The 23,028-nt window shown below is 38.1% G+C and overlaps 1 protein-coding gene and 1 pseudogene across 1 annotated transcript; both read right to left on the bottom strand.

Moving 5' to 3' along the window:
• Nucleotides 1-14,228: 14,228 nt before the first annotated feature.
• LOC141522738 (glyceraldehyde-3-phosphate dehydrogenase pseudogene) lies at nucleotides 14,229-19,199 on the bottom strand (annotated as a pseudogene).
• GCNT3 (glucosaminyl (N-acetyl) transferase 3, mucin type) lies at nucleotides 16,178-20,840 on the bottom strand. The gene has a single exon (XM_074234272.1). It carries the CDS (start codon nucleotides 20,528-20,530, stop codon nucleotides 19,214-19,216), a length of 1,317 nt encoding a protein of 438 aa, XP_074090373.1. The 5' UTR covers nucleotides 20,531-20,840; the 3' UTR covers nucleotides 16,178-19,213.
• Nucleotides 20,841-23,028: the final 2,188 nt, after the last annotated feature.

Below are 23,028 nucleotides of genomic sequence, written 5' to 3'. Positions count from 1 at the left end.
CAAACTGCTCCAGTGCTCAAAGTGGTAAAATCATATATCAAACAAGTGATTTCAGAGAAACATTGAACTCAGATAATAGTTCTTACCTGGGAGGAAGTCTTCTTTATAAATATAGCACAATTTTGCTTTCTTGGAGTCAACAGACAAGAAGTAAAAATAAGTTAAGTTTATTGGATCACAGGTCCAATAAGAGGGAAATTTTGCATTAATTTTTCTATCATATTCTAATTAATGATTTGGCAGCAGCAACAGAAATGTATATCAATAGCCATGCCCTTAGTAAACACTACATATGCCTAGACCCATTGGACTGGGAACCTGGGACCTGGGACTGACTCACATTGGACAAAATTTATTGGGTCAGATTCTTGAGGTGGGAATTGTCAACAATGTTATAGTTTAAGCCTGCTATGAGTCCTGAATCTGAGGTTTCTGACTCAGGAGTTGTCAAAGAGAAACTTCTAAAATGACAAGAAAGAACAGGAAAAAAACATTTGTGATCTCGATTTCATCAATGTCTTACTTATCCCTCCTATGAAAATGGTTTTCATAATCAGAAGGATCTTAGAAATCATTCAATTATCATTACAGGTGAGGAGTTTATGACTCTAAAATCATAATCTGGTGAGTGACAAAACTGGAATGAAAGTCTAGGCAGCTACTGAGATTTTAAAGTTCAAAACTAGAGCCTGTATAGCTAACATATAACACTGAGCAGCTCCTGACCTCATTTTCCTATCTAAAAAACAAAGATAAAGGTAGATAGCTCAGTGAATAGTGCACTGGGTCTGAATTCAAGAGGACCTGAGTTCAGATCCAGTCTCTGAAATTTACTAGCAGTGTGATCCTGAGCAAGTCAACCCCAATTGCCTCACTAAAAAATAAACAAACAAACACAAAAGCAAGGAGAATAGGGCAGTGCAGCTTGGAGCACTAGATTCAGAGTCAGAATGTATTGATCACAATCTCCTCATCTTATTTATTCCCTTTGTGACCTGGGACAAAAGTTAACTCTGGATGAACTGTTCTGAGGGTTAGATATCCTCAACAGTACAATGAGGAGTGGGGGGCTTGGAGTCACTAGTCCACCCCTACATCCTCTACATCTCTTTTCTTCTAAAGGCTTCTAAACAGTCAGCAATGAGCCAATAAAATTCTTAGAGGGTTAAGTCATTTCAGCCCATTTGGGGATTTCTTGGTGGTTCACCAGATCATTTTGCCAATGAGGAAAATGAGGTAATCACAGTTAAGTGACTTGCCCAGGGTCATACAGCTAATAGATGTTTGAGGCCAAATTTGAACTCAGGTCTTCCTAGTCCCAATACTCTGTGCCCTATGGGACTACCTAGCTACTCTTTATAGGTTTGGTCCTAGATCAAATGGGCAAATTATACTGTTTTCACTATCAAGGCAGTGAATATCCAGTTGTCTATGCAGAATAGAAAATATGCCATTTTTAGTGATGATACAAACTTAGTTCTCAACTTTTTTTTTTTAGGATTTTGCAAGGCAAATGGGGTTAAGTGGGCCACACAGCTAGGTAATTATTAAGTGTCTGAGGTCAAATTTGAACCCAGGTACTCCTGACTCTAGGGCTGGTGCTCTATCCATTGCTCCACCTAGCCGCCCTTTAACTTTTTCAACAGAAGAAGCCATACTATGGTATGAGAAACAGGGTGGTCTACTGGAAAGAGCCTTGACTTTGGAAGTAGAGAATTCAAATCCTGGTTCTGCTATTGACTTTGGATCATATTATTTAATGTCTTCAAACTTGATTTTTTTTATCCATTAACAAGGGAGGCAGCTAGGCAACAGTGAGTCATTGCAGGAATTAGAATGCTGGGCCTGGAATCCAAAAGATCTGAATTCAAATCCAGTTGCAGACACTTATTAGCTGTGTGACCCTGGGCAAGTCACCCAACCATTCTCTATCTGTCTCAATTTCCTCAAATATAAAATAGGTTAATAAGAGTACTTGCCTCCCTGGATTGTTGTGAGGATTAAATGATGATGATGTTTGTTCTTCATTTTCAGAGAAGACCATGACATCAAAGAGATGATATGTATATGAATTTGAGTGGGGGTGGTGGTGGTGGTGGTGGTGGTGGTGGTGGTGGTGCAGGACTAAGTCACCAGGCCTCCCTTTGAGACTCACTTTTTCTCCCTCAGAACCATCTGGGTCCAATGATCAGATGTGAATCAGGATGTTTGGAGATAGTCCTGGATGTGAAGCAATCAGAGAGTTAAATAACTTGTCCAAAATCACACAGCTAGTAATTATCTGAAGTTGGATTCGAACTCAGGTCTTCCTGACTTCAGGGCTGATGCTCTACCGACTGTACCATCTAGTGAATTTATGCAAAGCATATTTGGAAAACCCTCTCAAATAAATGTTTGTTCCTTTTCCCTATGAGACTTGTACTACATAATGTCCAGGACTATTCTAGATCAAGTGTTTTGTTACAGAAAAGTAAAATGAATTATATTACTGCAAGATTCAGAAAGAACTCTATTATCCTCACCTTTACCATCTCCCTGCCCCACTCCCAACATCCTTTCTACTCTTTTCTAAAACAGTTTCTCTACTTTATCTGCCATATCAGAATTTGGGTTGCTTAATATAATCCAAAGGTAGAAAAAACAACAATACTAAGAAAAATAAAAACAGCATTGATAAAATCTTTGGGCATATAAAATCTTCTTCAAACCATATAAATAGAAGCTGCCTTCTTTTCTTTGTTTGTTTGTTCCTTCCTTCCTTCCTTCCTTCCTTTCTTTTTTTGAAGCTCTTTTCTTGTGAAACTAGGGTGCCCATTATTATCAATACTATTCAATAACTTTTAGAAATAAGAGAAAAAAAGAAGTTGAAGGAATCAGAATTGGCAATAAGGAAGCAAAGCTTTCATTCTTTACAAATGATATTATGATATAGCTAGAGAAACTGAGAAAATCATCTAAAATACACCTTGAAACAATTAACAAAATCAACAACATAGCATGATGTAAAATAAACCCACATAAATCATGATCATTTCTATATATGAACAACAAAGCACAAGAGAAAGAGACAGAAAGAGAAATTCCATTTAAAGTAACTATAAGGGGCAGCTAGGTGGTGTATAGAGGCAGCTAGGTGGCATAGTGGATAAAATACTGGCCCTAGAGTCAGGAGTACCTGGGTTCAAATCCGGTCTCAGACACTTAATCGATTACCTAGTGTGAGACTTTGGGCAAGCCACTTAACCCCATTTGCCTTGCAAAAAAAAACCTAAAAAAAATTAAAATAAAGTAACTATAGACAACATTAAATATTTGGGCATCTAACTCCCAAGATAAACCCAGAAACTGTATGAACACAATTATAAAGCACTTCTCACCCAAATAAAGTCAGATCTAAATAATTGGAAAAATGCTCATACTTCCCAAATTAAATTACTTATTTATAAAATATAATTATATATATAAATTATATATCTATATATTATATATTTATAAATTATATAAAATACTTATTCAGTGCCATACTAATCAAACTACCAAATAACTATTTTACCGAGCTAGAAAAAATGGTAACAAAATTCATCTGGAGCAACAAAAGGTCAAGAATAGTGATAGAACTATGGGGAAAAAAAATGTTCAGAAAGGTGGCCTAGCTCTACCAGATCTAAAACTATACTATAAAGTGATAGGCATCAAAACTGCCTGGTACTGGTTAAGAAATAGAGTAATAGATCAGTGCATTAGCATAGGTTCAAAAGAAACTGCAGTAAATGACTACAACAATCTCCAGTTTTGCAAACCCAAAAACATCAGCTTCTGGGATAAGAACTCACTATCTGACAAAAATCATTGGGGAAAACTGGAAAATAGTATGGCAAAAACTAGGCATAGATTCACATCTCACACCCTATACCAAAATAAAGTCAAAATGGGTACAGGATTTAGATTTAAACAGTGACATCATAGATAAATTAATAGAACAAGAAATACTCTATCAGATCTATAGAAAGGGGACAAATTTATGACCAAACAAGAAGTATAGTACATTATAAACTGAAAAATGAATGATTTTGACTATATTAAATTAAAAAAAGTTTTACACTAATCAAATCAATGCTGCCAAAATTAGAAGGAAAGCAGAAAGCTGGGAAACAATCTTCACTATCAGAACTAGACATTCTGATAAAGGTCTCATTTCTAAAATATATAGAGAGAATTGCATCACATTTATAAGGTTACATGTCATTCCTCAATTGATAAATAGTTAAAGTATATGAATAGACAGTTTTCAAATGAAGAAATTAAAACTAAATATAATCATATGAAAAAATGCTTCAAATCATTATTGATTAGAGAAATGCAAATTAAAGCAGCTATGAGGTACCACCTCACATGTATCAGATTGGCTAAAATGACAAAAAGGGAAGATGATCAATGTTGGAGAGGTTGTGGAAGGATTGGAACATTAATGCTTTGCTGGTGGAGTTGTCAATGAATCCAACCTTTCTGGAGAGCAATATGGAACTATGCCCAAAGAGCAATAAAACTATGCAATTCCAATTCTAGGTCTATATCCAGAAGAAATCATAAAAAATGGGAAAAGTCCCATATGTTCCCTAATATTCACAGCAGCTGTATTTGTAGTGGCAAAGAATTGAAAAATTGAGGGGATGCCCATCAATTGGGGAATGGCTAAACAAGTTATGGTACATGAATACTATGGAATATTATTGCTCTATAAGAAACCATAATTGGTCAGATAAGCTACAGGATCTGATGCTGACTGAAGGGAGCAGAACCAAGAGAACAACGAACACATTAACAACAACATTGTGAGATGAACAACCTTGATAGAAGCAGATCCTCTCAACAGTTCAGAGAGCTAGGACCAGAGAGCTATTAGACCAGCTTTAGATAATGCTATTCCCACCCAGGGGAAGAAAAACAAAACAAAACAAAAGCAAAAAATATCCTTCAGCATCTGATGTACACTTTATAAAAATTATCTCTTATGTATCTCTTTCCCTTAATCCTAATTCCTCATAACCTAAAATGACTAATCAGTTCAGAGAGCTAGGACAACCCTATTAGATCAGCTTTGGACAATGCTATTCCCACCCAGAGGAAGAAAAATAAAACAAAAAAAAACCCAACAAAAAAACCCTTCAGAATCTGATGTACACTTTATAAAAATTATCTCTTATGCATCTCTTTCCCTTAATCCTAATTCCTCATACCTAAAATGACTAATCAAAAATACTGTTCGCAGCTGAGGGGAGGAGGTGGGAAGGAAGGGTGGAAGGAAATTTTGTAACTTAAAAATATACATATACATATGGGTGAATGTTGAAAAAACCTTTCATAACATGTATTTGGAAAAATAAAATATCAATTAAAAATATAGGCAGTATCAAGTTAGATAAATGTGGATAAAAACTTTCATAATGAGAAAGCATTAGGTAAATGAATTTTGGTCATTTATAATTAATGTGATTACTCCTCTAGCTTTAATCTGAGCTATTATTCATTGTAATAATTTAGAGAGAAAATGGACTTGAGATGCTGAATGAGACACAAATTTTGCAAATGGTCAATGTGACAATCTGTTTTACTTGACTATGAATATTTGTTAAAGATTCCCTCAAATCTTGTCCCATTAACTGTGTAGAGATGGAAAAGAAAGAAAATCAATGCTTGTTAATTAAAAATAAATTTTAAAAGAAAATAAAAGAAAAATACTTAGCAGCATATAAAAAGAAGCTACTTTTTTTTATTTTTAGGTTTTTGCAAGGCAAACAGGGTTAAGTGGCTTGCCCAAGGCCACACAGCTAGGTAATTATTAAGTGTCTGAGATTGGATTTGAACCCAGGTACTCCTGAGTCCAGGGCCAGTGCTTTATCCACTACGCCACCTAGCTGCCCAGAAGCTACTTTCTTAAAGGAATCTCCTTGTGACTACATGTGTATCTATTAGAAAAGCTACTTCCATAGACCAACCTCAAAATTATAAGATAGAATCTTTTTTTTACTGATAAGCAAATTCCCCCTTTGTCCACCAATAACTTCTTTCCCTCTCCTCCAATAGACTGCTTGATAGTCTACCAATCTGAAATTGGTTTGGTTTAACAAACATTGTTTTGTTTAAAATCCAAAGAGAACTTCTTGAATTAGGGGATATGTATACATAAAGTAGCTAGACAAGACAGCTGGACATGAACAGGACCTAGAAGAGAACAGGAAGAGGATAGGGAATTGGATAACTTTTGAGAAACTACATGAAATTGTTAATGGCACCAAACTTCTCTCTGAAATAAGAACTTGCCTTTTTGAAACTTGGACTATCATTTTTGTTATTATGTTCGAAGAAATAGATGAAACTCCTTAACCACCTTTGGTGGAACTACTGTGAACAGGTTTTTTTTTTTTTTTGGAAAGCAGAGATAAGTCATATAGAATATGAAGGCATGAATGGGCTGTGATATGTGCTATTGGAAGTGTAAGACCCCTGCTGATCCTGTGGCTCCAGTCAGAGACTATCATGAAATTAAACATTCCTAATCATTCCATAGTTAGTAAAAGATGTTTTCTTTAGTTGTAACAGGGAAAGAACAGTAGGAAGAGGGTAAGGATCATCACAGACTCTACTGCTTCTTCCTTATTTAATTGTTCCAAATATTCCCAAGTTTGATTAAGAAGATTCATCTGGTAGACAGTATACAGAAGGCAGGTAGGGGAGGTGTTTTTATACAAAGTAAGCAGGAAATTATGTCTATGTCCTGAGCCTTAGTAGCCAGAGATAACTGTTTGTTTGTTTGTTTGTTTTTTTAGGTTTTTGCAAGGCAATGGGGTTAAGTGGCTTGCCCAAGGCCACACAGCTAGGTAATTATTAAGTGTCTGAGACTGGATTTGAACCCAGGTACTCCTGACTCCAGGGCTGGTGCTTTATCCCCTGCGCCACCTAGCCACCCCGATAATTGATTCTTAAAGATAGTTTCAATACCTTCAGAAGTAAAATAAGCATAAACTGAATGGGGTGGGGTGGGGGTGGGGCCTTTGGACATTGTTTCCACTTAAGGAAAAGAGAATCCACCTCTTCAAGATTACATACCTATCGAAAGATTAAATATTTGAATCATGAATTCATCAGTGCAAACCAATTTAGTAAGTTTACTTTCCTCTTAAATCTTGACTATAATCTTCTAATCAAGGGAGTTTTTCTCTTGTTGAGAAAAATGGGGAAGAAGAAGAAGAAGGAAGCAGTATTTTTGGAACACTCAGTACCAAGAAGAAAGGACAAAACTAGATGTGGCAATATGGAGCATACTCTAGAGGAAAGGTGAAAGGAAATGAAAATGGAGATTTGTAAAGTAAAGTGAAAGAACTCCAAAGTGGTGATTGATGTTTGTCCTTCATATTCAAAGAAGTCCATGATATTAGGGAGGTGATGCCATGACAAGCACAGAATTTGATTTGAGTTGGGGGGGAGGGGCTGTCCTAAGTGCTCAGCCTCACTTTCTCCTCCAGAGCCACCTGGATCCAGTGGCCAAATATGAATCAGGATGATAGGAGATGACCCTGGATGTGAGGGAATCAGGGTAAAGTGACTTGCCCAAGGTCACACAATAGTAAGTGTTAAATATCTGAGGCCAGATTTGAGTTCAGGTTCTCCTGATTCCAGGGGGCTGGTGCTCTATCCACCAGACTAGCCAGCTGCACCTCTGAATACCTTTTCATTAGCTGTACCCATGCCTGGAATTCTCTGCTTCCTCATTTCTTTGGCTTCCCTGGCTTCCTTCCATCGAGTCTCAGATAAAGTTCTTCTCAGTGACATTGGTCTGTAATTATGAGTTTATTTAATAATTTCTATGAATTTACTTTAAAATCCTAATCTCATTTTACAAACCTAGTTTATAGGTTCTGTTTCCAGGGAAAGGAATAACGGATGTCATCCTTAATTTTTTTTGGTTTGCTTTAAGGGGCTTTGGAATAACTAGGAAGGGGTGGCAGGTAGCAAACAATCAAAAACTGCCCTTTAGTAGAGACTCGAACTGGCAAAGAAAGCACTAATGACTGAAGGAAGCAGCAGGACTAATAGGGAGATTCCTAAATTTGTTTTTAGGAAGGACAGTTTTTTTTATTTAATATTTATTTTCATTTTGTACAAATAATGTTTTTTATACATTAATAAAATATTCTTGTTTAAGAGTAAATGAAATACCCCCTCCCCCCATAAATATAGACTTGCTTGAGCGATAAAGTAAAGGGGAGAGAAAAAATTAAAATTAAAAAAAATAGTAGTAATGATTGTAGGTATGGCCAGGTGGCGCAATAGATGGAGCACCAGCCTTGGAGCCATGAGCACCCAAGCCCACATCCAGCCCTGTACACCCAACAATCACCCAGCCATGTGACATGCAAGCCACCCGAACCCCACTGCCCTGCAAAAGCCAAAAAAAATAAACAGAAAAAAGATCCAAAATAAAATAAAATAGTAATAATAGTAGGGGTGGCTGGGTGGCGGACAGATCATTGGCCCTTGAGCCAGGAGCACCTGGGTCCAAATCCGGCCTCAGACACCCAAAGATCACCCTGCTATGTGGCCCCAGGCAGGCCACTCAGCCCCATTTGCCCCGCACCCCCCACCAAAATAATAATAATAATAATAATAAATGTGCTTGAGTCTTTGTTCCAACACCACCAACTCTGTCGCGGGTGGATCACATTCTTTATGATAAGTCCATCGCAAAAGTTACTTCCACATTTTTCCACCATTGCCATTGCTGATCGCAACTCCCTTCTCCACTACCATGTACTCTATTTTCTCTCTCCTTTCACTCTGACTCAACTAGGATAGTGTGGAGACAATCTGCTTGTCTTCCCAATGGGGGGTATGTGGCAGAAGGGAAAGGAGGGAGGGAAGAAATTTGGAACTCAAAAAAAACCTTTGAGAACAAATGTTAAAAATTGTTTTTATATGTAATTGGAGAAAACATAAAAAAATTAATTAAAAAAGAATAAGAGAGAAACTCATGCCAGAAGAAGTTAAAAAGTTCCCAATATGGAGTTAGTATCTGAGACAGGACATGAACTTGTCTTCTTGACTTTTTCTCTAGTGCTCTATCTACTGAGCTACCCATACATAAACCATAAGATCATAGATTTAGTGCTAAAAGGGCTTTAAAAGTCAAACTAGTCCATCCTTCCCCTCCCCTCCCTATGTCTTTTAGAGATGAAGAAACTGGTCCCCAGGATGATTTAATGCCCAAGTGTCAAAACCAAGATTTGAAATCTGGTCTTTTGATATTCTTTCTGTGCTGCCAAACCTTATCTTTTAATGTCCATCTCAAATCATGCCTCTCCCCAAAATGTTTCCTTGACACTCTGAGAATCACTCATAGCTCCCTTTTCAGAACACCTGTTATTCCTATAGTTTATCACTCATCACATACTTAGAATCCCTTTAGGTTTTCTTTCTAATTATTTCATATTTCTATTAGTTGTGCTTGATTTCCCCTAGATTATTAATTCTTTGAGTCCAGAGGCTATGTTGTCTTCTACTTCACTTGTATTCCTAACCTGGCATAGGGATTAGTCCTGAACAGTTTGGACCTGCTTACTTTCCTACTTAATTGAAAGTATATAGTGTTTAAACATAGCAGTTTGCAACTAAGGAGTAAAATTGCTCCATCTAAGAGGTGCTGTGTTCACTAAAGTTTTCAAGAGAATCCAACCTAAATTAGCATGTGATATTCCAAGAAATAGAGGGGAAAACAGATTATGTCAGGAGACCCTGAGCATGGGGCTCAACTTTTCCCACCCAACAAAGAATCCCAGAATTTGAGAGGCAGAAGAGACCCAGTGGTCATCTACTCCAACTAATATTCGTGAGGAATTCTCACTATAACAACATGATCAAGTGTTCATAAAGCCTCCTCTTGAAAATTTTGAAAGGGGGTGTGCCCCCATTCCACTTGGGAGCAGTGGAAGACTCATCTTCATGAGTTCAAATCTGGCCTCAGACACTTACTAGCTGTGTTACCCTAGGCAAGACATTTAACCTTGTTTGCCTTAGTTTTCTTCTCTGTCATATGAGCTGGAGACGGAAATGGCAAATCACTCCAGTATCTTTGCCAAGAAAACCCTGTAGTCCCATGAAGAGTCTGACAGGACTAGACAACAAAAGCATTATTCTGGTGACCCTCCTGTGAAGTTTGCAAGAGGTGTGGTGAATGTAAACATTTCAATGGACTTAATCATGAGCTGAGTAATTCTGTGATATCGTCATGTTACATAAGAGTAAAGAGGTGAGAGATCAACCAGATAATCCCAATTAATCTCAAAATATTCTTCCCTCCTCCTATCACAACTTCTAATTTCTTCCAAGTGCCAGAAAAATGAAGTTCGGGATCACTGTATTAATGAAAAGAGTTAAGTCTATCATAATTGATAATCACATAATGTTGCTATTAAGGTGTACAGTGTTCTTCTGGTTCTGCTCACTTCACTCAGCATCAGTTCATGTAAGCCTTTCCACGTTTTTCTGAAATCTCCCCACTTATTTCATATAGAGCAATAATATTCCATTATATTCACATACCACAATTTGTTCAGTCATTCCCTTATTGATGGGCATCCCCTCAATTTCCAGTTCTTTACCACTACAAAAGGAGCTGCTATGAATATTTTTTTTTACTTGTGGGTCCTTTCCCTTTTTTTAGCTACTCTCAGCAACACAGCAATCAAAGTCAATTCTAAAAGATTTGTGATGGAAAATGTCATCCCCATCCAGAGAAAGAACTATGGAATCTGAATGCAGACCAAATATACTATTTTAACCTTTTAAATTTTTTCTTTTCCATTCTTGTAGTTTTTTTTCCCTTTTTGTTCTAAATCTTCTTTCACAGCAGGACTGATATGGAAATATATGTAACTTGACTGTTCATGTATAACCTATATCAGATTACTTACTCTCCTAGGGTGGGAGGAAGGAAGAAAACCTTATGTTGAATGCTGAATGTTGAAAATTATCTTTACATACAACTGAAAAAAAAAAAGGAACGAGGGCTATGCTGAACCACCAGGAAATGGAAAGTACCTTAAAAGGGATTATTAAGATCTAATGTAAAGTGTTGAGATTGTGTGACCCAGACTTGGAGAGTTTTTGTTTTTAAAACCTAGTTCTTTGAGTTCCAGTCCTTTATTTTATGTTAGTCCACTATGAGACACTTTTTCTTTTCTTCTTTGTTTATTTTTGCATCAGAAAAAAATATTCAGTCCAAGATAACATTGAGAGGAATTATGAATGAAATTGTGGACATGCTGTGAAATGGTCCATAATGGAGAAAATGGAGATAATGTGGAGAAAATACATGTAGTCACTCCCTTGATTCATTTACCAGAGTACTCTAAGAGGAGAGTAAAGAAAAGATATATTGTATAGGAAGGAAAAAAACCATAGGTTCATGATTAAATAAATAGTAAGACCTCTTAAGAGATAGAGAGAATGAGCTAGGGATTTAATAATTCTGATATGAAAATGTCATATAATTCCATTCAACAACATTTATTTATTATGTATATTAGGATGAAAGATGAAGCCCTAAAGTAATAGCAGCTAACATTTATATTTTAAGGTTTTAAGGGGTGTTATTTTAGATTTGTAAAGCACTTGATAGGTTATTTTATTTGAATTTCACCATAATGATTTTTCTAGGAAGGTGTTATAATAATCTCCATTTTATAGAGGAGGAAACTGAGGCAAGACATTAAATGACTTGCCCAGGGCCAAAGTCAGGTCTTGCTAACTCTAAATCTGCCTTTCTATCCTAGTTGCTGCAATGTGATTTGTCCTTTGTTCTTGAAGAATACCACACACTATGATTTGCAAGTGAATCTATGTGAAGTCCACCAGCCTCATTTTCTTCGCCACCACCCCCTCCAGCCATCTGAGTCCTGTGGCCAGATGTGGACCCCGGACTCAGTTGCATCTACTGACATTTCCATTTCAAATATCAGCATTGCGATGTAAGTCAATTTGGCAAGGTCTTTTCTCTTCCATGCCCTTTGCAGTTTCATCATTCAGCTGAGACTGCTGTCTCCTTAGTTCTCAATAATCTGTTAATTGCCAAATCTAAGTCTTTTCACAGTTGTTACTCTTTTTGACTTCTAAGCAGCATCTAACACAATTGACCATCTCTTCCTGGTTACTCTCTCCTCTCTAGGTGGTGAAGATGGCATTCTCTCTCGGTTCTCTTCCTATGTGTCTGACCACAACTTGGGTTTCATATCAACTCAAACAAGAACCACAGCAGCAGCAACAGGAGCAGTAACAAAAACAACAATAAAATATCCACAAAAACAAGAATAACATACCCTAAAGATCTGATCTGGACCCTCGTCTATTGTCTCTTAACTCCTCTCTACTTGGAAATCTTATCAGTAACATTTTATTCAGATGGATCCCAGATATAAAGGTAGGGGGGAGAGCGAAAGAGAGACAGACAGAGAAAGAGACAGAGAGAGAGACAGAGAGAGAGACAGAGAGATAGAGAGACAGAGAGACAGAGACAGAGAGACAGACAGAGACAGAGATAGAAACAGAGAGATGGATAGGTAGATAGATGATAGATAATGTAGAGCTAATCTTTCCTCTGAGCTACAAAAGTTCTACATCTTATACTGTTTATTGGACATTTTGAAAATTTAGCTTCCTGTAGTCATCCCATCTTCATTATGTCCAAAACAGAACTCATCTTTCTCCCCAAACCCACTCCTTCTCTGAATTTCTCTACTTCTATTGAAGATAGTCCATTCTTCCTTGTCACCCACATTCTCGACATTGCCATCACCTTCTATTCCTTACTCTGTCCCTGACAAATCCAACGATTTGCTTCTCAGGTTTCTACTTCTGTATTTCACGCATTGATTCCTTTCTCTGCTCATACAGCCGTCAGCTTGTTACAAACACATCACCTCTCACCTAGACTGTTAAAATCATCTCCTAATTGCTCTCCCTGCCTTGAGTCATTCTCTACTCCAAATAAACATCAAAGTGGTGATCTTCATGGCAGTGCTGGTTATTTCTCTCCCCTGCTCCGCAAGTTTCCTATTACCTACAGGATCAAATAAAATCTTCCTCTCTTTAACATTCACAACCTGGTCCCAGTCTTCCTTTCCTAACTTATCAGTCATTACTTCCCTCCTTGCATATAGATCAAACTGGTCTTCCTTACAAACTTCTATCTCCCACTTCAGTTTGAGGAAATATGCTCCTTCCTTTCTCCCTCCCTCTTGGAACTCCTCTTTTTTTTTTAGGTTTGTGCAAGGCAAGGGGGTTAAGTGGCTTGCCTGAGGCCACACAGCTAGGTAATTATTAAGTGTCTGAGGTCGGATTTGAATTCAGGTACTCCTGACTCCAGGGCTGGTGCTCTATCCACTGCACCACCTAAGCCTCCCCTAGAACCCCTCTTTTGCTTCAAAATTGAGCTCAAGCACTAACTTTATGTTAACTTTTTCCTGATCCCTTCAGCTGCTAGGCCCTTACACAGTTGTTTTCAATCTCTTTGGTTTGTTTTCTAAACCCCTATAAATAGGTTGTATAGCATTAATCAGAATTTAGTCCCACACTAAGACTTTGGAGATGCTCTGATGTGTTCATGGTGTCTTCCCAGTTAGAATGCAAATTCCTTGAGGGTTTGGACTGCTTCTCTTTAGACTTTGTTCAGTTGTATAGTCATATAATAGATATGTAATATGTACTTTTTTATTATGTACTGTAACTGCCAAGGCAATACCCACTTGGTAGCTCCTCTACTACTCACTTCCTGATATTCCTGAAAAGGCCCCAAACTCTGTGAGATCTGGTGGCTTGCCAAGGTCATACAGACCCAGGTTAAATAGTGAATGTATATGTGTATGTTTATATGTAAAGATATACATGTATATAAGTATAGTGTGTGACCATATATAGTATATTTAGTATATGTATATAGAGTATAGAGGATGTGTAAACATACATAAACATTTAGTGTTCATTTGTATATAGTATGTAGATATGTATGCATAGTGCATGTGTCTATATATTGTGTATGTTGTGTATATAGCATGTATATAATGTCTATGTGTAGATATAGTATGAGTATTGTAGAAATGTATGCTGTATATATAAAATATGCATATATGTAAATGTGAACATATATGTGTACATTTCTATTAGTAAGACAGTAACTTGTCTAAAAAGCAAAAATAAAAATGCAAAGAGATTGAGATATTACACCCCAAACTGAAGCATAAAATAATGGTAATTGACTATTAAATGTAAAACTCTTCATGGATCCAGTGTTTCGTGCCCCTCAGGGACCATATGCCACTAAGAGATGTCTTCCATTTCAACCCCACCCCAAAAATAAATACATAAGGACATTCAAAGATGACTGTGTCTCACCTTAATCTTTGTGGTGTTATTGGATGTGAGTAAGACTAAATATGTGTGGGGATATGCATGTGTGAAAGAGATGGGGGAGGCTACTTTCTTTCTTTTTTCTTTTGCCCTGGATTTGAAGGTTTTATTAATGAACCACAATACAGGACTCTAGGCTTCTCCCTCTGACTACAGAGGTTCTTTGGGACAAGGACATGAATGGGGCATGAGATCTCCTCTATAGAAACATAATTTAGGGATGTGGGCTCTCCAGTGGTGGAACTCCCTTTTTGGCTGGGGATGATTAGCTTTCCACTTTACTCTTTGGAGGCCATATAGTTCATGATTGCTTTAATCACTTATTGTCATACCAGGAAATGAACTTGACAAAACAGACATTGAGGGCAACACCAGTGCCAGCATTAAAGGTAGAAGAATGGGATATAACCTGGATCCCTGTGTAGCCCAAGATTCCATTCAAGGATACTACTGAGGTTTGCTTCACCCCTTTCTTGATATTAGCATACTTGGCAGGTTTCTCCAAGCAGCAGGTCAGATTCACAGCAGAGACAATGGGAGTAGGAATTCTGAAGGTCATGCCTGTGAGCTTCCTATTCAGCTCAGATATGACCTTGCTTATAGCCTTAGCACCTGTGGAAGGAGAGATGATATTTTGGGCAGCTCTACACCCATCATGCCACAAATTGTCAAAGGAATTCTGGTTAGCAGTAATGGAATGGATTATAGTTATGAGTTCTTCTATGATGCTGAAGTTGTCATCAATAACCTTTACCAAGTGGGGCAGGCAATTGGTAGTACAGAAGATATTACTGACAGTCCTAAGGAAATACTAAAGAAAAGATCATATTTCTCATAGTTCACTCCCATCATGAACATTAGGACATCATCAGAAAGAGTAAAGAAAATGACCTTTTTGGCTCCACCATTCAAGTGAGTCCCAATCTTGTCCATGGTAGTAAAGATAGCAATGGACTCTACAATATACTGTACTTTAGCCCAACAGGGCTCCCTATTTAATATTTGTGGGATTCCACTCCTGGAAGATGGCAATGATTTTTTCATTGATCACCAACTTTCCATTCTCAGCTTCAACATAAAGGCTTTGAATAAAGACCAGGTTCAGGAATTTGCATTTTTTTCTTGGAAAAATAGGGAACTATAGAAGGGTTTTTGAGCAGGAGAGTGAAATAACCAGAAATTTATTTAGACAGTTATGTGGAGAATAGATGGGAGAGGAGAGAGAAGCAGGGAGACCAATTAGGAGATGATTACAAAGTTCAACAAGAGATGATGATGATGGCCTGATGCAGAATGGGGGCTTTATGAATAGACAGAAGGGAGATTATAGAAGTAGACTGGACAAGCTTTGTCAATGGATTGAATATGGAGGGAAAGAGAGAACCAAGAGTCAAGGATAACTGAAATTGCAAACCTGGTTGATGGGGTGAATGAGAATCAACAGAAATAGGAAAGTTTGGAGGAAGAAGTGTTACTTGGGAGGGAGAGGGGGATAGTAACATCAATGAGTTCTCTTTTTGGACCAGTTAAATTTGAGATGCAGATTACAAATCTAAAAAGAGAAATCCAAGCAGCCAATAGTTAAGGAGCAGGAGAGAAATTAGGTCTGTGTATACAGATTTGGTAGCTGTCTGTATGAAAAACAGGCATTTCTTTTTTACTTTCTAGATTTAAGTTCATTTGAAAAATTTGTGGGACCTGTTCACCGAAAATAACTACAAAAAACATTTTGATGTTTTCTCTTATTTTTAATTGAAAATATTAAAATACAAATGACTTGGGTAAGTCTGGTTTATTTCATATCAACATTTTCACAGCTAGGTAACACTCTGTACTCAGGCAATATAAAACTTAGATCTTGGTAAAAGGATCCCCAAGATCTGGTAGAGTTCATCCTGTAAGTATTCCTTCCAGGGTGCATATACTCCACTTCCAGGGCTTCTGAAGTCACATTCTCAGTTATTAGGTTGCACCCACACACCCCTTTAATAAGAGTTCACATTAATATGGTACTTTACAATGGATATAACACTTTGCATTCACCATCTCATTTGATCTTCCCAACCCCCCTTGTGAAGTATTTCTTCACTGTTATTTTCATTGCCATTTTACAGGTGATGAAACTAAGGCTGAGAGAGGCTAAATTTCTTGTTCAGGGTCACAGGGCTAGTGAATGTTGGAGATGGGATTCCATTCAATCTTCCTGACTTTAAAGGTCTACCAGAGTATGCCATTTTGGAGTTCATGTTCTTGTTGATGTCCATGACTACTCTAATGGGAATCATCTTTGCCCCAGTTGGGCCCCAGTTTAAAATGCCCATTATAAATTCTTATTCATTAATTCATTATTTATTTTTGCTCGACTTTTGATTTCACTGACACAGGAGTCCCAGTTTTACCTAATTTGAACTCTGCAATGTATATTCTAGTGTAGTTACTTGAGACCCCAAGAAGCTATATGACTTAACCAGCTCACACAGCTAGTATGTGTCAAAAACAGAATTTCAAATCAGGTCCTCCTGATTCTAGAACTAGTTTTCCCCTCTTCCCTAATATTACAAGCAAATAAATTGGGTTGGAGGAGAGGGAGAGGAGAGGGGTGGTTAATGCAATGATACATTTACAGAAAGATTCATTGCATGGTTATTTTTAATAGGAAAATTCATTGCACTTGACAGAAGGTGGTGGGGGAGAGAAATTGGGGGACAAGTTAAGGGATACATGAAAGGGAAAGAAAAGCTTAAAACTAAAGGGGTAGGAGTCACTACCAAATGGAAAATCATTTCAAAGTGAAAATAAGAATATCTCCACAATTATGATTTTAATCAATGTGAATATAATTTTCAATATAGAAAAAGCATACAAATTTTTAGAAAAATTGACACTGTAGGAAAGAAAACATATACCCATAAACAAAATTCAAAATAAATTTTACATGTTACAACATTAATATTATCTTCCAAAGGCCTAACTATTACTAGTAGAAACAATAATTGACATTTATATTATATGTTAAAATTTGTAAAGTGATTTACAAATATTTATATATATGTGATCTACATGTATTATCCCATTTGATCCCCACATCAATCTTTTGAGGTAGGAGCTGTTGTTTTCCCCTGTTTTAGAAGAGGAAACAGATAAGGTTAAATGATCTGCCCAGTAAGAAAATTAATAAATTCCTAAGGAAGGATTTGAAACCAATATACCTTTAATATCATCTGACACTTCAGAAAAAAATTATTTCTCTGGGTGTCTTAATAAAATAAATATATGTAAACTATTATCTCCACAGGAGAAAGACAATTCTATAGTTATGAAGCAGCATTTCAGATGCCCACCAAAATAAATAGATACCAGTTGAAAAGACCTTCAATCTCAAACTTTCATGTTTTGATTAAGAAATCTAGTCCCAAACTTCAAGGAACTCTCTTCCCCTATAGAGTAGACATATACAACTGGCTATGTAAACATAGAAAAGAGCCAAGTAGGCACCTCAATTCCCAAAGAATGAGTTCTCTCTGTCTCTGTCTGTCTGTCTCTTTTTGTTTCTGTCCCTGTGTCTGTCTCTCTGTCTCTGACTCTCTCTCTCTCTCTCTGTCTCTCTGTCTCTCTCTGTCTCTCTCTCTCTCTCCCTCTCTCTCTCTCTCTCTCTGTCTCTCTCTCTCTCTCTCTCTCTCTGTCTCTGTCTCTCTCTCTCAAGTGCCTGCACACCTGGACTGACTGGAAAGAACAAAAATTCAAGGATTTCAGAATAATAAAGCCTAAAGTCTAACTTGAGGGGAATTTCTCCAAGTAGGTCTTTTGTTTCTTTTATCTTTTTTGTCAGACTGATAGGGGAAGACTATGTGATTAGGAAATGCTTTCTGTGACTGGCAAGAGACAGGGGAAATTTTTTCCATGTACCACATCTTGGATCGAGTTTTCCCTTCCCCTGTCTGAGGACTCCCTACCATACACACAGACTCCCTGCTGGTAGATTCCAGTGCATAGGGGATAGGGGGCCCCCTTGGTGAGTTTGGAAAGGAATGATTTCCTAGAAGGACTGTCCTTGCATTTACTTTCTGTTCGACTTTCCAAAACACTTGGCTCACAATATCCCTCTGAGGCAGGGAAAGCTGCGAGGATTATTAACCCCATTTCACAACTCAAGAACGTGTGGCTCAGAAAGGGTGTCATTTATTAGTTACAAAACTATTAAGTGTTGGAACCAAGACTCAAACTCGGACTGTTGCATTCCAACAATCTAGCGTTCTTTTCACCAATCCAAGGTGACAAAGCCAGTAACTGAGTCTGATCTCCATTCAAATTTTGTTTGACCTATCTCGGTCCTAAAGGGAGTCCAGTAACCCAAGAAATGTCTCTTCCTTGAGAGTATCTTCCCCTGGGGAAAATTTGGGTGAGGACAGTGACCAGGAAATAACTCATGTGCAAATCTTCCTCCCCCTACATTCTGCTCCTAAACCCCCCCTACACACACACACACACACACACACACACACACACACACACACACACACACACACACACACACAGGTGATTAAAATAGAAATAGCTTAATCAGCAATCATATAGTGCAGAAATTATTTCTTGGAATCAGTCCTGCTTACCATGGAGTCTAAATGCTGATCTGAAACAACTCTCCTCTTTGGGAGTGCCACAAAATTTCAGGGTTCTATTTCTCCCCAGCTGACTCACATTGTATTAAGAGGCTCTTTACGCTTGAAGGAGTCTCTTAGCATCGCATTTTTCTCTCTCAGAGCTCTCTCCCATAGATGGCTTTATACCTCAGATATTCTTCCAGGCACTGGAGGGCATTGTCATCTACTTTCGGGTCAAACTTGTTGGCCAGCAGATGATGACTTCGCAGCATAAAGTGCAGGTCCCCAGCCCCATACACACAGACTCCCCGCTGGTAGATTCCAGTGCATAGGGGATAGGGGGCCCCCTTGTTGATATCCCCATCCATGCCTTGCCACTTCACAAACCGGACGATGGCATTCAGGTCGGAAATATGGTACTTTTCATGGTAGGGTACAGAATTAGGCATCCATGGCATTCTTTGGAGAGTGGCCCAGAGATGTTCATCAGGGCTATAGGTGTCCTTCACCCACTCTATCAACTGTTGAGCCTCCGGGCTCTTAAAGAGATGTTGGACAAAAGCTCGGGAAGCCACAAAATAAGCATTCCCCACGAACATGGGCAAGCCATGGGGTGGAGGCTCTTTTAACTTTTTAGTCTGAAATATCTGATTCTTGACCTCATAATGATATTTCCAGCGCCCTCTTTTGTAGATAGAGGGGATTTCAGATTCCATACTATTCTTGCCATTCAACACTTTGAGAGACCTCACCATCTCAGCATTGGTCTTTATGGGAAAATCAGTTCCACAGGTATTCAAAAGATATTTCCAGGGCATAGAACTCTGGAGCAACTCCTCCATGCAGTTCAAGTCAGCTTGGACTCTGGACCAGGAAGCATACACCACTTGAACCAGATTTTTGGCCACAAAGACATTTGGGAAGCATGAGCTAATGGCTTTGACTGCCTCTTTGAAGGTTTCTGGAGACTTCTTATCCACGTGGATGCAGTAGACATTCTGGGGGGCATATACAGCCCTCAGAAGTCTCTCAAAGTTTTCAATCTTCTCGTGGATCACCATTGAATATGCAATGGGGAAGTCTTCCTCCTCCTTACTCAGTGGAAACTGAATGAATCTCTGACTCATTCTAAAGTGGTCACAATCTTGAGTCATGTTGAGATAATGAGCCTCAGTCAGAGGTTCCCTTTTGAGTTTCTTCTCCAAATTGATCAAGGCTGCCTGGGCCACAGCATCCGGGTTCCCTCTGGTGATCAGAGAGCAGTTGATGGGGTTCTTGGCTGGCAGTTTCAGGGTCTGATAGAGCTCATTCTTGCAGGATTCCTTCCAGGGGTCCTGGGACTCTATCCCCAAATCACTGAAGTCACATTCCCAGTTGTTAGACAGTTTCAGAACAGCTGTGACCAAAAACAAGAGACATACAAAAGCCCACAGATACTGATTTTGGCAGAAGTACCTTTTCTTTATAAACATTATGGGAAAATGAAGTCAATGATCAGAAAACTGAGTCCCTAGAAGGTAGTAATATTCTCTGAAGCACAAACGCTGATCAGATTCTGAGTGCAACAAATCTTATTTCCAGCCAGTGACAAGGAGAGCTTCCTTTTTTATACTTTTCTCTTGTGGGCAAATATTCTCGAAGCAAGCTTCAAACATCCCTTGTGTTGTTGATCCATGGGAGATTTAGGTATAGGCTGGGCAATTCAATGGTCTCTAAGCATTTACATTGCCTGGAATTAGTACTTGGCATCACCTCCATCTTCTTCAAGGGACAAAAGCTGAATGCCAGATCTGTGTTACCTAGTAAAGCATAAATGTAATTAGCAAGAGGAAGTCCCCACCCCCTCATTCTTCACTCTTCTCTTCCTCCTCCCTCTTCCATTGCATAGTTTTATCTTATCAGATTGTAACCTAGAATTTCTGGTAAATCAATCAGGCAAAGTCCAAAGAAATTTCTCCTTTTGTCCCATGTTCAGTTTTAGAAATTAGTTCAGTTTAGAAATCTTTTAAAATGTTTAATTCTTAAAACATTGGGACAAACACAGTTGCCTCCAGTTTTTTTTTTTCCTTCAATCATTTGGGTAATGTATAGTCATAAGTTCAGTCATCCATATTTAAAAATGTAATTACGCCCTTTGATCAGAGATGCCCTGCATCAAGGGACTCAGGTCCATTTTTAGAATTGTCACATTCCTCACACTCCCTCCCTCTTCTCCCTTTGCCCCCCTCCCTCTTGCCCCATACAAGTATTTGAAAAATTGGGTATGTTGGATTGCTATCTTGTCCCCAGTAAGATTTAACTTTCCTCCTACATACAGACATGTGCTGAAGGTACAGAAAAAGTTTAATAGAATATTAACAATGAAACATTAGCCTAAATGACCTTTTGCTTTCTTTTTTTTTGGTCTTCCTTGAAATACACAAAATCCTCCCCCTAAAGTAAATCAGTTTGGTTCCAGTGAGACACATTCAATCCCTATGCTTTGTTGCCCAGTAATCAGAAGGTATTTATGGGGGTAGTCCCCTCCCCTAAGACTTTCTGGTGATTATCATCCTAAACAAGTTAATGATTCCTTTTCTTCTCAATTCCCACCTGTTCCTAGATTATCTCCAGGGTTTTCTCAAAATGTGATCTCTTAGCCACTCCTTGCAGAATAAACTTACTCTCCCAAGAGCTTAACTTTATCCATGGGATCCACACTTTTTTTTTTCATTTTCATTCTTGCCAGGTATCCTCTAACCAGTCATGCCTCTATAATAAAAAAGGTCCTCAGGACTCTACAGTGATCCCTCTCTTTCTGTCTGCCCTTAGTCCCTGCCCCACCAGCCTTAGTCACTAGGAAAGTTTATGCAAATCACCCTGGGGTTCTTACTTATTTACAGTCACAACTGTATGAGAGGAATTATATAGAAAAGAGGATCTTCTGAGCTGGTTAAATAACTTTCCTAAAAGTAGTGGGTAGTCTGGATGTTTTTCAAAATGATGACTAATTACCTAAAGCACCTGAATGAACTCTGTCAGTCAACCATAGTTGACTTTTGTATTTTAATTTTTTGAATATTTAATAATTGAAGTATTCAATTATTGAACAATTAAATAATTCAGTTAATAATTGCCTGAAACTGAAAAACTCTGAAAAAGGAAAAACATTTTTCACATTCAAAGAACAGGGGAAAAAAAGATTATTTGAAACTGAATCTCTATTACATGCAGTTTGAATTTTTTAAAAATACATATTATTTTCAAAGCTGTCTTGCTTATCTGTTTCCTCTTAAACTTCCTTTTATTCTTTTCTGTGAATCTTGAAAAAAAATAATTCAACAACTTTTTAGAGGGGGGTTAATACTGTTGCTGATTATTAAAGATTTATAGATTGAAGACAGAAGATTTCAGGCCACTGAAAAGGTGAAGGAATTTACAGCTCTCTGGAATGTTTGTTTAAAATGGGGTCTTACATCTTGGACCAGGTATCTTCCAATGGCAAGCTATAGGCTGGTCCTTCCTGTCCCAAGGTGCAAGACAACCCAAATTCAACATGTCATTTCCTGCCAAGCCAGCATCTAAGGCCAAGGTTATAATGAAGGGGAAAATGAGGGACAAGATACAAAACAACAGGGTCAAGGGGCAACAGGATACAATCAACAATCAAGGTCAGCTTAAGTCTCAGGGGCAAACAGCCCTCTACAATCAACTTTATCTTTTTTTTTTTTAGGTTTTTGCAAGGCAAATGGGGTTAAGTGGCTTGCCCAAGGCCACACAGCTAGGTAATTATTAAGTGTCTGAGACCTGGTTTGAACCCAGGTGCTCCTGACTCCAAGGCCGGTGCTTTATCCACTATGCCACCTAGCCGCCCCAATCAATTTTATCTTAACAGAATTAAGGCTACATTCATAATTCTCTACATTAAAACTATCTTCATTAGCTGTCTCTTCCTCTCCTCCCTACTCCCCACCCCCCCAATTTCTCCCTC

The sequence above is a fragment of the Macrotis lagotis genome, chromosome 4, assembly GCF_037893015.1.
Source record: "Macrotis lagotis isolate mMagLag1 chromosome 4, bilby.v1.9.chrom.fasta, whole genome shotgun sequence".
In the NCBI taxonomy this organism is placed as follows: Eukaryota; Metazoa; Chordata; class Mammalia; order Peramelemorphia; family Peramelidae; genus Macrotis; species Macrotis lagotis.
The sequence above is the reverse complement of the archived record's forward strand: the minus strand, read 5'-3'. Positions and strand labels throughout refer to the sequence as shown.